The sequence below is a fragment of the Vigna unguiculata genome, chromosome 5, assembly GCF_004118075.2.
Source record: "Vigna unguiculata cultivar IT97K-499-35 chromosome 5, ASM411807v1, whole genome shotgun sequence".
Classification (NCBI taxonomy): Eukaryota; Viridiplantae; Streptophyta; class Magnoliopsida; order Fabales; family Fabaceae; genus Vigna; species Vigna unguiculata.
In genome coordinates this window covers 48,348,506-48,364,444 of record NC_040283.1, presented here as the reverse complement: position 1 = coordinate 48,364,444, position 15,939 = coordinate 48,348,506, and the positions used below count along the sequence as shown (strand labels likewise).

At 30.8% G+C, this 15,939-nt stretch overlaps 3 protein-coding genes across 4 annotated transcripts; 2 read left to right on the top strand and 1 right to left on the bottom strand.

Annotated features, from left to right (window-relative positions):
• The first annotated feature begins 660 nt into the window (after positions 1-660).
• On the top strand, positions 661-4,496 carry LOC114185355. Of its 2 annotated transcripts, XR_003604783.1 has the most exons (3): positions 661-1,029; positions 2,003-2,247; positions 3,587-4,496. XR_003604783.1 is itself a non-coding variant. In XM_028073026.1 (2 exons), exon 1 carries the CDS (start codon positions 686-688, stop codon positions 1,022-1,024), a length of 339 nt encoding a protein of 112 aa, XP_027928827.1. In that variant the 5' UTR covers positions 661-685; the 3' UTR covers positions 1,025-1,029; positions 2,003-2,516. The 2 variants fall into 2 exon arrangements, 1 of the variants encoding a protein (XP_027928827.1); XM_028073026.1 differs by lacking the exon at positions 3,587-4,496 and having other exon boundaries at positions 2,003-2,516.
• LOC114185354 (aquaporin NIP6-1-like) lies at positions 1,798-5,506 on the bottom strand. The gene is made up of 4 exons (XM_028073025.1): positions 4,796-5,506; positions 4,518-4,712; positions 3,628-3,689; positions 1,798-2,235 (listed from the first exon to the last, which is right to left on the bottom strand). Exons 1-4 carry the CDS (start codon positions 5,414-5,416, stop codon positions 2,037-2,039), a joined length of 1,077 nt encoding a protein of 358 aa, XP_027928826.1. The 5' UTR covers positions 5,417-5,506; the 3' UTR covers positions 1,798-2,036.
• A 7,106-nt stretch (positions 5,507-12,612) lies between these two features.
• LOC114185712 (40S ribosomal protein S12-like) lies at positions 12,613-14,382 on the top strand. Its single transcript, XM_028073588.1, has 5 exons — positions 12,613-12,734; positions 12,832-12,875; positions 13,521-13,809; positions 13,997-14,062; positions 14,147-14,382. Exons 2-5 carry the CDS (start codon positions 12,868-12,870, stop codon positions 14,204-14,206), a joined length of 423 nt encoding a protein of 140 aa, XP_027929389.1. The 5' UTR covers positions 12,613-12,734; positions 12,832-12,867; the 3' UTR covers positions 14,207-14,382.
• Positions 14,383-15,939: the final 1,557 nt, after the last annotated feature.

Sequence of the window (15,939 nt, the reverse complement as noted above, 5' to 3'; positions counted from 1 at the left end):
TTAATAATTTGGTCATATGAAGCACTTTTTCTACCAATTTTTTTAACTTTTATTTTGTGTTCTAAAGTCAAATTATATATATCATTAGATCATGAGAATGGAAGTTACACGTACACTACAGTAGTACTAAATTAAATAATATTATGTAAATTGGTATTGTTATATTAGTAATATTAATATATAATAATGTATTATAATAATTTAAGAAGACTATTAAATAATAGTAATAATAAATATTTAACGGAAAATTAATAAAATATAATCGTAAACGTCAAAAACTCCGATAACAATTTAGAATCAAAAGTGAATATAAAAGATACATGTTACCTAATACTATATATCCTATCAATCAAAGTATCCATTTTTTACATAGGAGAGTTCTAATCTTTTATCATTCAATTATTATTATTTTTTTCTAAATTTTATCTTACAGTTTTTTTTCCCCACATTTTAGTTCCAAATTTTAAATTTTTGAACAACCTATCATTTAAATTCTTTTCGACACATTTTCCGATCAAACACATAATTTTAATCAATCGTGTTTATACAGTTACAGATATTTTTAATCACATAATGATAATATTATTAATTAATTAAAACATAATTTAGTATTAAAAAATATTACGTTATTTATTTATTTATTGAGTAAATAGACGCAGTGTGAAAGAGGAAGGGGAAAGGGGCAATGGCGGAGGGAGTGGGAGATTCAGACCCATGGCTGGGAATTGATAAGCTCTATCACCTTCTCATGTCTTTCTTTCTCACTTTTCTCTTTTACTCTTTCGCTTCTCTCACTCCATATCGCCGCCACGCTATTTCCATCGGATCTCTCTTCTCCCTCCTCGCCGGCGCCGCCAAAGAGGCCGCCGATCACCTCGGCTACTTCCACTCTTCGGGGGCTTCTGTCAGGGACGCCCTTGCCAACATCCTCGGCGTCTGCATCGCTTCCTTCGCTCTTTCTCTCTTCCCATTCTCACTCCGATCCCCTCCGCCTCATCACACGCGTGCCCTTTCCCTTGTTTGATCATGGTAACTCTTCTTTCGCTTTTTTTTTTATTTCATTTCTATTTATTTTACTCTAGGTAAGGCCACCTATGTGATGCTTAATTGCTCGTATTTTCAAATCATATATTTATGTACTTCTCTTCTATGTGCAATTCATTTTCAAACATTTCGCATCATTCGCTGTTATCTTCATTACATTTACCTCCCTCAACCGCAACTCTTCCCATTAGGTGGACCTAGCTACATTGATCAAGTTGTGTAACTCTTTGCATATGAAATCTCTGACCTCTCCAAAACGAAGGGTAAACGTTGCCACTTAGGTAGATTAAAACAGATTTTTTACGCATAATTTTATAAATCTGAGGTCAACTTTAGATACCATCAATTTGTAGCGTATAAATGACTCTAGTTCATGGTGTTAGAGTTATAGTTTTCAGCTGTTTATATGGTCTGTTGTTTTATCCATTATTAACCGCCATGGGAGGGCTACTCTCGTATTATGTATGTGTTGGAATGACAGAAGTATTGAAAATTTCACATCAATCATTTAACATCAACTAAACATATGATCTTATATAATTAGGTGTAAATCTTAATTTACTTAATCGGTTTATTGAGATTAAAAATTCAACTTAAATGTCAACTTCTTAATATAGTTTTCCTGTATCATCAAATTTGTTTCCTATATCATAAAGTTTAACACATCTTCGAGATTTTATCTACTAGGACATGAATTTGGTCGTTTTTACTAACTAATCGATCTTATTTTCATGTTCCTTTTCAGGACAAAGATAGAGAAAAAAAGGAAAAGAAATTGTATTTTTATGCACTAAACACCACTCATTTTTGCCATAATACATTAAATACACCATAGTCGTCAGCTCACATTTTATACATCTATCATTTTGACGAACCAAACTTTCTCTCTTTTTGCTTGCTTTCTACAATATTTATATATTATCATTTGAAAAAGTACGAACATCCTACAATGTTGCAGTGTCCAAGTTGGATCCTGATGACGATAGAGCAAGTCACCTTCTGAAGCTGATTGAAGCCTTTGCTTTGGCGTCATCGTCTTCTTCGGGCAGCTTCACTGCAGTGTAGGTACCTGCACCGGCTAAAGCTCCAAGTACGGGAGCTACCAGATAAACCCATATGGCTTTGTAGTTGTTTGCGGCGATGGCAGGACCTAGTGTTCTTACTGGGTTCATTGAGCCTCCTGATACTGGCCTGCAATTCAAGGTTAAGCATATTTAACCAAACTCCACTTTTTAGGGGCAATTTTAGACGACTCTACTTTGTTTCTGTGATTTGTTGAAAAAAATAGCTTTTGAGGCAGCTAAGAATTCTTTTCGATCAAGGTATGAGGCTGGGGATTTTGGATTGAAAAAGTGCTTAACAGTAAGCAATGGAGTGAGTGAAAGCTTCTTTATTTTTTACCTTGGAAGGATGAGAATGAGGCCATATATATCTTCAGAAAATAATAATCTATAATGACTTTCGTTTCTAAAGCTTAAAGTGAAAATTACAGTAAGATTTAAGCGAACCATGATAAAGAAGTGGCATATTCACCATAAGATTTAAGTGGCTGCAATTACCGTAAGCTTTACTAAAACAATGATAAATATACTCTTTCAAAGTTTATTTTAGATCAACCTTGTGTACTTCTACTTCATTCTCCTTTTTTGAACTTGTTTGCAATCCATTTTATAATTTTCGAACGGTGACTAATAGCATAGTTTTTAGAAGATTACTAGTATGTTTGAAACTCATTGAGGATAGAACAATTGTATTTCAGAAGTGAACCTGTACCTATTAAGTTTTCAAAATTCACTTTTGAAACATAAAATGTATACACTTAACGATGCTTTAAACTTAAAAGAGGGAAAAATAAATCCTAAACTCAAATCTACAATTAAATAAATAAAAAAAATTGATCAAAATTGAATGGGATCTTATATCCTATTTAACATGAAGAGACTTACTAAAGTGTAGTGTAAGATCTCAAACTGTTCAAAAAAAGACTAAAATCCTCTCTCTTTTTTTAAAGAAAATGATAGAAAAAAAAGTATCAAGTCTCTTTTCTCTTTTTTCTCACCATCTTCCTCTGATAAAAATTATGTGTGACTGTTAAATTGTGAAAACTCTATAATTGGTTCAATTTATTATACAAAAAGGAAATCTTTGTTTTCATTAGCTTGCTGATGGAATGTTCAAAAGCAAGTTACTATTTCTCAGAATTGATGTATACTAAACGTTACCTCTAAATTAGCATCTGAAATTGTAAGTGCCAGTCATTTCAGTTTGCTCTTTCAAAATTATCATTTAATTTTTAAATTTGTATGAAGCCATTCGTTTAAATTTTACCATTTACTTAAAGTTCTCACTTTTTATTTAGTTTTTAACATTATAAAAACATTCAATTCAATCTCTCCAGTTAATAAAATTGAGAAAATAAGTATCGTGAATGGCAACTTCATGAACTAATTCTGTAAATAACATGTTTTACAGTAACGAGTACATATAAGAAATCAATTTGGTAAATTTGTTTTGTTTAGTAACTTTCGTTGTTCTTTTTTAGGTACCCATGAGTAGTTAGCAGAGACATAAACGGTGACATACCCTGCTATCAGTATGTTGAGCATCACAGTAGCTCCCACCGCGATTCCCGCGAGTTCTCCCACCTGCAATTACATCCATCACGGACTTAGATGCTACACTAATCCGTATATATATATACTTGTTCTGGTTTAATCATCGATTCAAGACGTTTGGATCACGAATCGATGATTAAATCAGAACAATAATTTTATACTTATGCGTACAAATACGAATACATATACACCCTTCATACTTTATTAGCTAAAACAGGTGTCAACTCTGTTTCTGCAGAAACTGTTAATTGGTATTAAATTTGATTTATTCCCGGTAATTGTACGTTTCCAGATCTGTGCTTGATTGTTAAATAAGGGGTGGTGATGTTGCTGTTTTTATGTTCAAAGTAGGAAAATATTATTTTGTGGTTCCAAATCCTTAAAACGCGGACAAAGCATGATAATCTCACTGCAAAATAAGCATAAACTTTCATTTCATGTGCCTCAACAATAATATTTTCTGGATCTGTCGCACAACCCATCACACTTGTCTTCAACTTTCATGCATAGACTAAGATTTGAAATAATGTCAGTGTAAAAAATAAGTCCACTCCTTATCAATTTTCATCAGAGAGATTCTTTTTACATGCATGAAATTTAACGTATACAAACACTAACCGGTTTTGGATTAATATATATAACCTTTTGTAGATTAAAATTGAATTCAGTTTTGTTAAAAGTTTATGTGGCAGGAGTGTCCAAAAGTTTATGGAATCACGAAAAGTACTTTTTTTTTTTTTGTTTTTCCCTGATAAAACAAAACTGTTCCTCTGTCATCAATCAGACATCATGGTCATGGAACATAAACAAAAAAACCACGTGTAAGGAGACAGAGAGAGAAAAGAAAAATAGACTCACAGCTCTGGTGTCGGTGGCGACTGCAGTGACAACGAACATGAGATTGAAGGCAATAATGAACTCCAAAGCAAAAGATTGGCCATATCCCCCGGAAGGAACGGTGACTCCACCACTCATGAAAGGGTGATAAACCCCTTTCAGAGCAAATGCGGCACAAATCGATGCCAAAACTTGTGCACCAATATACATAGGCACCTGCAGTATTATATATATCAATGAAGATGAACCTGTTTTTTCGTAGAAAAATAATTAACTAAGATAAGAGTTGTTGTACTTACATGCTTCCAGGGGAAGTGCTTCAATGCAGCGAAGGAAAGGGTGACAGCAGGGTTGAGATGAGCACCGGAGATGTGGCCGGTGGCGAGGATGACGATCATAACGGCGAGACCGGTGGTGGCAGCGCAGCCTATGAGGGTCTCGGAGCCGTTAGTCTTCTGGTTGACAATGGCGGCGGCAGTGGCGGCGAACATGAGAATGAAGGTGCCGATGAACTCAGCACCGACCTTTCTTGCTAGAGGGACAGTAGGAGGCGGTGGCAAAGAGCAGGAGACGGGTGGTAATGCTCCATCTTCTATGGTCCAATCCTCCACAGTGAAGCATCTACAACTCTTGAGAAGCGATTTCTTGTTATTACCATTATTAGTCCTATTGGTGAAACCTCCAAAAAGAGGTGCACCAGGAGTTCCTGGGGTGGCAGGTGTTGAAGGGATTTCGTCATTGTTGTCCATACCCCACAAAGAGAGATGAGAAATGTTTGTGTGTGGTGAGAAGAGAAGAGATGAGAGGCATGTGTATATATAGTGGTTGGTTGAGTTGATTGCAGAATGAGAAAGGAAAAAGGAGTGAGTGAAGAAGTGCAGTGGTAGGGTAGGCATATTAACAAATGGATGGTGGGACATTGAAGACTCCAGGTTCAATTCAGACAACAGTCGCAAACTTCGGGCATCAGTCACTCAATTCTTTTCCAATTCTAAGTATTTGGGACAACCTCTGTAAGATCATTTCCGACCATTTCTCGTGCTTTCAATGGATACAAATATAAAAAAAGACTGAAATATGTTTTCAGTCACTATATATCAGTGCCTAAATTATAAGTCCTCGTAACTAAACGACGACGGTATAAAAATTTACTGACGTAACTAACAACGTACTTTTATGTTCATGTGTTTGTGTTGATAAGTGTGTATCCATGTTAGCATATGGACACACATGTAGCAATTTTGTGATGTCTTATTATGAGAATTGGATCTTTTTTATTTTAAAGTTCGAATATCTTTCTGTTCTTAGACCTTAAAAACGAATGAACTAATCTTTAATCAAAAGAAAATAAGAATTTATTAATATTATAAACAATATCGTCATATGTGTGTTCACGTGTTGACTTAAACACACAAATAACATCGTTAATTAATCATGTCAAATACTTAATTTTGATAAATTATAATAAATATGTCTATTTATTTTTAAACTTTGGAAATCACGTACTATCAACAAGTTTAAGATAAAAATAAAATTTAATTTTATATTATAGATCAGAAACTAAAACATACTTAATCCATATAAAAATAATATTTTTCCCTCAATTATTGATTGAGAATTTATCTCTGACTTTATAAGAAAGTTGAACAATAAGTTAAAAAGGAAAGACACCAAAATATATTATCTTAAATTTTTAATCGAAGGTGGTGTGTAGTATTTGCACTAAAAATTTCCTAATTAATTGAAAAAACAAAACATGTAATTTTAAAATGCACTATTATTTCTGAATTACATATTTTCTTCTTGGATTGACTCTATTTAATTTCGTCTACGTAATGGTGGTTTGAAAAAAATAGTTATTTATTCTCTGAATTTAAAACTATAACCTAATATTAGGATGAAAAATAAAAACAAAATATCATACAGACAAATGTGGATTTTGTAGGCAAATGTGATTCTCCCACCACAATATAAATAACATGAAAAATTAAAATTAAAAAATTTTGCGGACATCATAGATGATCCATTTGTACTATCTCACAAAATTAAAATTAAAATTAAAAAATTGTACTATCTTACGAAATATTTTGTTTAGCTTTCAAAAAAAAATAGTCTATAAATAGTTATTATTTTTCAAGTATAAAAAGACAGAAAAAAGTACAATAAGAAAAATAAACTAATGGGATGTAAGTAAATAATAAAACGGGAAAAGAGAAAACAATTGTATGTATATAAGTGGAAAATATGAGTTCCATGGTGCAGTGTACCTACGAAATTTTGAGATGACATTAAAAATCTTGGTAACTGGGTGACATATATACACCTTTGACAATGTTGTGTTAGAAATCAGTATGTAAATGTTTTTTACGTAGGTCCAATGATATTTCATAAATGTGATGAAAAGATTGCAGTTTTAATTTGAATTTGTTTTTGGCTAGTTAGTGTCCTCCTAATGATAAAAGCAAAGACAAATACGCATATTTATTGGTGGAGAGTAAAAGGAAGAGAGGGTTCTGGTTGTGGTTCTGGCAGCAATTATGGAATGCTATCTGCAAAACTGATGAATATGACCCATCAACCACAAGCTTTGTGGGTAGCATGCATCGAAGATTTCATGGCGATCATTGTTGTGTTACTGCTCCAGAATCAGCATAATGATTAATGAGATTTATGTCTCAACTCTGAAACTGTTTGCTGTCATTTTGAAACATCAAATCATACAGGGATAGAGAGAAAGAAGACCCTAAAAGTGTCTTCCTCCAAGTAACTATGCGTAGGGGGCACCAATTCTTTTCTTGTCTTAACATTTGTGGTTTTCTTCCTCTTTCATGTCCTTTTCGATTCTGGGAATTTATCAATAATTATCACCAAATGCCCCTCGTACTAACGTTAATTATCAATCTGGTTTTACTTCTCAAATTCATGCTTCAGATAACTTACTGCAGCTTAGTTGACTAAAATTGAAACCAGAATTACCTGTGATACAATAAAATAGCATATATAATAGATCATAAGATGTTGGTTAGTGTTGGGTTTGTTCGAGAGATATCATTACGAACATACATTACCGTTGAGACATTAGTACAAATCACACATAAGATATTGACACTATTTCTGATCTAAAATTTTAAAACAATGTATCTTTTTTCATTTTTACTTAATGTGAAACTTAGATTCATTAATAAATTTTTAATTATGTGTGTTAGAAGTGGGGTTTAAGCCCACAAAACCGGCTTGTAAGGTGAAGATTGCACCCACTTATATATTGTGTCTTATCTCTAGTCGATGTAGGATTTTCAACACACCTCCTCACGTAGTCCCTTAACGGCCCGATATCGAGTGGAACAGAATATTTAAGAAAGTTCACTAGGATAAGCTCTAACTTGGCTCTAATACCATATTAGAGGTGGACTTTTTAAGTCTAACTCAATTCCATAAAACCGGCTTATAAAGTGAGAATGGCACCTTATCTCTAATCGATGTGAGACTTTCAACACTTTGAAAAATATGTAGGGTGGGATTGATTTAGGAATGAAGAGGAGGTGAATTTGAAAGGCAGTGCATGAATTACAATATTGAAAGGTGGGACTCCAACAAAAGATGAAATTAAGATTGGTCAAAATGAGTTGGCATTTTGTATCATTTTGTCCTCCACTTGACGCACTCCACATCACTTGGTCAACTTACTTCAAATATAGAATTCTGCCTGCACACGCTATGTACCATGTTGTTTCAATGTGCACCGTTCCTTTTTCTCTTTTCTTCTCTCATTGGTTTCAATAATGTTCTCCCTTTAATTTTAGCTAATTGTGTTATAAACCAAAAAGCTGATTTGACTCAAACAAGATACCTTAGACGTAGGAAACTGCACCTATAAAAAAATATGCAGATTCTGCAGGCGCAACAGATAAGTTAACAACAACTATTTCCATGACACACAACATAATGCATGCTCGTTGTTTATAAACCACAATTTCTCAAAATGAGTCTTCAATCAAGCATGTTGGCAGTGCTAATAAAGTTAACTCAGAAAGAAACCTTTCGCGTTTCATTTCACCATATATGTCAAAATGGCCCGCATACAACAACGCTTAATTATTACCTAAGTTTTTTGGTGTTGAAGGAAATTTCAGTGTCATTCCCTACTCATTAATCATGAGTTTTACAGTGTGCTAACACTCACTTTGACACAAGAGAAAACAAAAAAAAGTAGTGACTCTAATTGCTCCACGTTTCGCCCTCACATTTGATTGCTTGGAACCAGGTGTGAGGATGACTGAAATTTTGGCCCCACGCCATTGCCAAACCTTATGAATCAGTTAACACTCAATAACTAGCATTGGTGGTTTAACCTCAAACTCAAACATGTATCGATACGGATTGTTATTTAGCCAAACCAACCAAAGAGACAACCTCGTATGTTATCGAAAACAGAGTTCAATTCACAAAAAGAAATTGATTATACTCTCATTCAAAACCTTAAGACGATAGATTTATGGAACTTCAGTGTAATGAAAAAAGGAAGTGAAAGAGAAGGGCCAGAAAATTAACATGATGCAGAAGTGGAGAGCATATGATTAAGTGCAATTCTTATTATTATAATTCTAAGAAAGAAAAGACAAAAGATGAGAGAGAGTTAATGGGTTGTTGAATACATAAGCCTTCCCTGGCTGTTACTAATACAGAATTTCTCCACTAATCAGAAAAAAGAGAATGCCCAATAACTCTGACTTAGGTTATTTATTTGGTGTGGTCTTCGGATAAAGATTCTGCTTTGAAGATAATGTAAATATGACATATTCCAACTTCATCATAGCCAACACTTTATCTAACTTAGTATATGTTTTTTATATTTCAATTGCTTCCAACATATTATTATACCCTTTCATTATTTCTTTTATCTTGATACTTTCATTATTTACATTATAAGTATTCTCTTTTCAACTCATTAATGTTAAAATATTTAATTAAGGACTTTACGCATTATCTTTTCAATGGTGCATATCAAACTCTTTTATTGATATGTATTATAATGAAAGAGACATAGGTAAGTAATATGACATATGTCTTGATTATATAATTGAATAAATTATCATTTGGATAGTGCTGCTTAATTTTTATAAACAACTTTTTCTTTGCTTCATTTTTAATAGCTTGGGTAAAATTCAAAATTACAATTTGATAAAAATAAAGCATTTTTTTTTCAATTTTGCATTTGCGAAAATGTTGATGACCTCCTGAAAACTAAAATACATATAATCTTAAAGTGAGAATTAAGTAATTAAAATTATACATCGACAATAATTGAGGATTCAACTCGTTAAGAATAAAAGACAGTAGTTAATTAAAAATTGAAAATCTCGTTAAACCAACATTTTATATCTTCCGTTGCTATAATAATCATTCAACTTTGTTTAGTTCGCTATAATCATTCATCAACTTTAACAAGTGCAACGCATGATGATGAAAAAAAAGGACAGATTGTAATCTATGTCCATTATATTTTCAATAATTAAAATATCATAAAATTTAAAATAAGTAAAAGAAAAAAAAAGAAACAACTTTGAATTTAATTCAAACTTCAAGAAGTCTTGATCACACATTAAAAAATAAAGTTCCAAAATAACTAAAGAAGGTGTTAAAAAATAAACTACTATTATCAAAATGAAATATAAATTAATTTGTATTTAGTGATTTTTATGCCTAAAATTTGTTTAACCAAATATCTAAATTAATACTTTAATTTGTATTTAGTGATTAATATTTAGTAAAATAAGTGAACACTTAACCCATGATAAATCAATCAGAATTAAAAAAAATTATAAATCATAGAAAAAGTGATAAAAAAGTGAAGTAAATTAAATTGACTTATTTTTACCTTATAACCAAATTAGTTCACTTTCACAATCTTACCTTTTTAATCTTAATTGAGTGATATTAAATATTAGGGTTAAATATGTTTTTGGTCCCTCAAGTTTGAGCGAAATTTGGGTTTAGTCCCTCATCAAAACTTTTGACCAATTTAGTCCTTCGTTTTCCAAACTGCGTGAATTTAGTCCTTTTAACCAAATTTTGTTAAGTTTATCTGACATTTCAAACGCATTTCATGATAGTATTTAAATTATATATACTGTTTGACACATTTTTGCTTCAATGTTAACTTAAATACTATCATGAAATGCACTCGAAACGTTAGATAAACTTAACAAACTTTGGTTAAAAAGACTAAATTCACGTATTTTGAAAGATGAATGACTAAATTGGTCAAAAGTTTTGATGAGGGACTAATTCTAAATTTCGCTGAAACTTGAGGGACCAAAAACATATTTAACCCTAAATATTATAAGATCAAAAAACATGTTTTACAATTTTAAGACGCTAAAAAATTCCTTACATTGTAAATGACAAGAAATTTGTTCAAGAAAGTGAATTTAAAAGCAGAAGAAAATAAAATGGATTTTTCAACCCTTTCTTATTATGAATCAATGAACCGTTCAAAATCTCACTTGAGGTTTAGAAAAACATAAATGGGCTCGCTCAGCCCATTAGGTTAAATGGTTTATCGCAAAGCAATCCATACTTAAAAGGTATATACTTTTTTGTAAAAATAAAAAATAAAAATTTAGTTTTACTTTCCAATTCTAGGGATGGTGCGAGAATAATAAGCACTAACACATTAGTTTTCAACACACCACTTATTATTTATTGAATTTTACTAAAACGTTTTGTTTATATCAAAATTATAATTTTATTCAATTTTATATGACAGTAAATTGTTTAGTAATACTATTATTTATAATATATATTACTACATAAATAGTAAATAGTGACCAATTTGGTGATTAGGTTTGTAGTCCAAAAAATCAGGAAAGGTTTTTCTTCCTCTTGTGATATGTGATTTGTTGGTAGTTACTACTGAAATTAACAATGGATTAGTAGTATACAATAAGAAATGCATATTTATATTTTAAGTTTGTAATTATTAATTTAAATTATAGTAAAAAGTAAATTTTAATATTTTATAATTTATTTTAAAATTAATGAAAAATTAAATTTATTAATAGATATAAAATATTATTGAGTAGACAAATAAGGAAGTGAAAATTTTTCAAAACAAATTATCATTATTTAAGGACCAATATAGTGATATTTTTTATATTTATATATTTGACCACTAAATTGATTTTTATGTAAAGTGGTTATTAAATTAGTTTCGACACTTGGTTACTAAATTAGTTTCAACATAATTTATTTTCATATAATTTGTTGTTAAATATTTTATATATATTTAAAAACTAAATTGGTTTATAAATTACAACCGAATTGGTACCTAATATTAGCTCCAATATTTATAATTATTTTTAACTATAAATTGGTTCTAAATGAATTAGTAACCGATTTTATCATTTAAGTAACAAATAATTTAGTTTCTAAAACAAAATTTTCTTTTAGTGCTAAATATGTCTTTGTCAAACGTGAAAATAATAAATTTATACTTGATTTTCAAAAACGGAACAAACACTGGGAAAAAAATTGATTTTTCGTTTTAAAATGAGAAAGGAAATTACAGACAGAACCTAGTTTCTAAAGTATTATCAAGTACACAATAAATAAAGTCCTTGACAGAATAAAACCCAATTTGATTATAATTAAAAAAATAAAATTAGGTCTTCATATAAATATAATAATTAGAGGTGAGTAAGTGGTAGGTCTAAAATGTTTAAGATATGTTTCCAATTTTTTTTAAGTGGATTGAATAAGTTAGTCCAAAAATTTAATAGGTTAAACCTAAAATTATCTTTATTTATAAATTTTTTTTAAAATAGAGTCTGTTATTCGTAAGATATCTGTCCACCCTACCCTAATAATCAACTTATTTTATGATATAAAATTTATTTCTATTTATGGTCAATTTAGAGTAATTTATTCACGTCAAATAATGCGATTTCATTAGCTCAATAGAATTATTTGAAAAATTAAAATTTAATTTAACCATATATTTATAAAATTAAAATCTTAATCAATTTTCAATTATGTTAGCAGATTAAAGCTACAAGTAAAATTTTAAATTTTATTTAATGCAAAAATTAAAACAAAGAGGGACCATTCGGGCTTTTCAGCCCAAATTGTTAGGGTTTAGGGTTTCACATATAAATGCCCAACATTTTTCTCTGTTATTTTCGTATCAGAAGCAGAATCAAAGAACTAGGGTTTGAGTTCGGCGGCTAACTCCTCAAGGTCTCTCTTCCCTCGTCTTCTCCGTGACTGTTCTCTTTGCGTATTGTCGTCGTGTTTGCACAACTTCTGATTTATATTGTTGTTTTTATTTTCGCAGGAAGCAAAAAGTGTCATTTGAATTCAACAAGGAAAGATGTCAGGGTATGCTCAATTATTCCTTAGGGATCTTCTTAATTGGTTTATGGATGCAACTCTCTGCCCCCTTGATTTTTTATTCAATATTTAGTAGAAATGCCTATCATGTTATTGTTGCCTGAGAATGGTTCCTTCAGCATGATAAGTTTGATAATGAAGATATACATAATAATTACAATGTCTTGTCGTAGTTGTACCTTGCCTTGAGGTTCGATTTGGTAGTTTCGATTTTCGATCTTAACACATCGATGGTTAAAATGAATTAAGTGGAGTCCGATTTCCACTTTGATTCACTCCTAACATGATTCTTTGTGGTGAATATTAATGAAGTGAAGTATCTGCGATCGTTTATTATAGTACCGGGCAGTTTTGACATTTTGTTGCGGCATTTAACTTGATTTACAGAGAACTGAATGAGAACGCTGCCCCTTAGTCTTGATTAGAAGTTAAGGAGACGAGGAAAACTAAATGTATTATGTATTACATATTAGTATAAAAATATTATTTGTAGATGCAACTGGTAATACTTGTTCACATGCTTCTAATATTATGTGCATTGCTCAACTCTTTTTTTCTGGTAGCCTTTCTTCGGTGAGTTTAAGATTCTTGTATGGGTTTCTACTGACTGTTTAGAGTACTTTTACTATGCAGTGAAGAGGTAGCTGTTGCAGCTGAGGCACCTGCTTCCATTCCCGGGGAGCCCATGGACATCATGACTGCTTTACAGCTTGTGCTGAGAAAATCTCTTGCTTACGGTGGACTTGCAAGAGGTCTTCATGAAAGTGCCAAGATCATTGAGAAGCATGCTGCACAGCTCTGCGTTCTAGCAGAAGATTGTGACCAACCTGATTATGTGAAACTGGTTAAGGCCCTTTGCGCCGAGCACAATGTTAGCCTTTTGACAGTTCCAAGTGCTAAGACCCTTGGGGAATGGGCTGGTGTAAGTGCCTTAGACACTCCAAACCATTTTACTTAAATTTGTTGTAACATTTCTTTACTACCAACCAATTCCCAAATTCAGCTGGTGATGTTCACAAGGATTTTATTGTTTTTAAACATCAAACCACAAATGGGGTCTTGTTGCATGGTATTCTTGTAACATTTTTTGTTGAATATTTTTGTTGCAGTTGTGTAAGATTGATTCAGAGGGAAAGGCCAGGAAGGTAACTGGTTGCTCATGTGTGGTTGTTAAGGTATGGCTTCAAGGCTTGTATTTGAACTGATGTTTTGGAGTGCATTTCATGTATGTGGATGTTTATGTATTTGCATTTTTGCAGGATTTTGGTGAGGAACATGAAGCCTATAATGTTGTTCTGCAGCACGTGAAAGCTAACTAAGTTAAATGCCTGGATTTGTGGGTTTCTGTTTGGTGCTATTTTATTAGTCTGAGGAATATTTTTGTCTCTGGAGTATCTGCATAGGGATTTTGACGATTTACAAGCATATCAATTCTCATTGTTGTTTAGTGAATGGATTTTTATTACTATTGATTTTCAGTGTTTTTTTACATAGACATGTTGAGTCAATTGCTTTAACTTCAACGAATCAACTTATGTTAATAGGGTTAGGATCTCGATAATGATACTACACATTGCTAACGTACTGGGTTAGGACTATCATTAAGTTACGAATCAACAATCCCCTAAAATTCACGAGCATTTTCCTATTGCCAGCCCAGTTACGTAGTGAAAAGGGACACAACATATTTGGAGTTTTTTTTATCATCGTAGGTTAGCTAAATTCATCCCCTTTTATGACTCATCCAGGAATCGAAAGTCATTTCAACCTACCCTTAATTTGATTTTAGCTGCGTACTTTGATTTTTATTTTTTATAGGTTAAAAATCTTGATTCATAATGAACTTCCTATTCTACGGATGATGTGAAAATAATAAGTCCTAAACACATTAGTTTTTAACACACCATTTACTATTTATTGAATTTTATTAAAATTTTTTGTTTTTATCAAATTTATAATTTTATTCAATTTTATGACAGTAAAAAGTTTAGTAATACTATACTGTTCTTTATAATGTATATTTCATTGTTAAATATGATAATAAGATATATATATATATATAATGATTGATTAAAAAATTGTTAATTTTTTAAAGACTCTTTGAAATGGGATTTTTATTTTATTAAAACTTAGTTTTTAAAAATAAAATAAACATTGGATAAAATTTGAAACTTTTTTTGTGTTTTAAAATGAGAAAGGAAATTACAAACAGAACCTAGGTTCTAAACTATTATCTAGTATACAATAAATAAAGTCCTGGAAAATATAAACTCTATTTGATTATAATTAAAAATATAAAATTAACTCTTCATATAATAATTAGAGTTAAGTGGTAGGTCTAAAATGTTTATGATATGTTTTTCAAATTTTTTTAAAGTGGATTGAATAAGTTAGTTTTCTAGATTAGCAGCAAACTTACGACATTAGCATGTATTTATATTTTTCTTTTATTTCTTAAACATAATCTATTAAATTAAGTAAAAATTTTCTTGAAGTAGATTATTTCTATAATTTTTTTTTTCTAAAAAAAGGATGTCCACGAGTTCGCGGATTCATGGATTAAGCCCGCATATCGTTAAACCTAAAATTATTTTTATTTATAAAAGAAAAATTAAAAGTGTCTGCTCAGTGTGATATATTCAAATACCTACCCTAATCATAACTTATTTCACGATATAAAACTTATTTATATTTATGGTCAATTTAAACTAATTTATTCACCTTAAATGGTGGGATTCTATTAGCTCAATAAAATTGTTTGAAAAATTAAAATTTAATTTAACCATATCTTTAAAAACATTAAAGTATTATTTTATCCAAAAATCTATTCTCATAACCATTACAATTTTATTTTAATCATTTTCAATTATGTTAGGAAATTAAAACTATAACTAAAGTTAAAGCTTTTATTTAACAACAAAAAATAAAACAAGAGGGAATTAGATTAAAAATAAAAAATTATAATCTAATTAATTTCCCGAATGAATTAAACCAATTCATATAAAACTGATTTCAAAATTCTAAATAGAAATAAAATTACATTGATTGAACA

Excerpts from the sequence above, each read along its gene's own strand:
- LOC114185355 (XM_028073026.1), top strand. The coding sequence starts at position 686 with ATGGCGGAGGGAGTGGGAGATTCAGACCCATGGCTGGGAATTGATAAG.
- LOC114185354 (XM_028073025.1), bottom strand. The coding sequence starts at position 5,416 with ATGTCCCACCATCCATTTGTTAATATGCCTACCCTACCACTGCACTTC. Across the intron at positions 4,713-4,795 it reads AGCACTTCCCCTGGAAGCAT|GTGCCTATGTATATTGGTGC; the intron begins GTAAGTACAACA and ends ATAATACTGCAG. Across the intron at positions 2,236-3,627 it reads CTCAACATACTGATAGCAGG|GCCAGTATCAGGAGGCTCAA; the intron begins GTATGTCACCGT and ends CTTGAATTGCAG.
- LOC114185712 (XM_028073588.1), top strand. Across the intron at positions 13,810-13,996 it reads CCCTTGGGGAATGGGCTGGT|TTGTGTAAGATTGATTCAGA; the intron begins GTAAGTGCCTTA and ends TTTTTGTTGCAG. Across the intron at positions 14,063-14,146 it reads GCTCATGTGTGGTTGTTAAG|GATTTTGGTGAGGAACATGA; the intron begins GTATGGCTTCAA and ends GCATTTTTGCAG.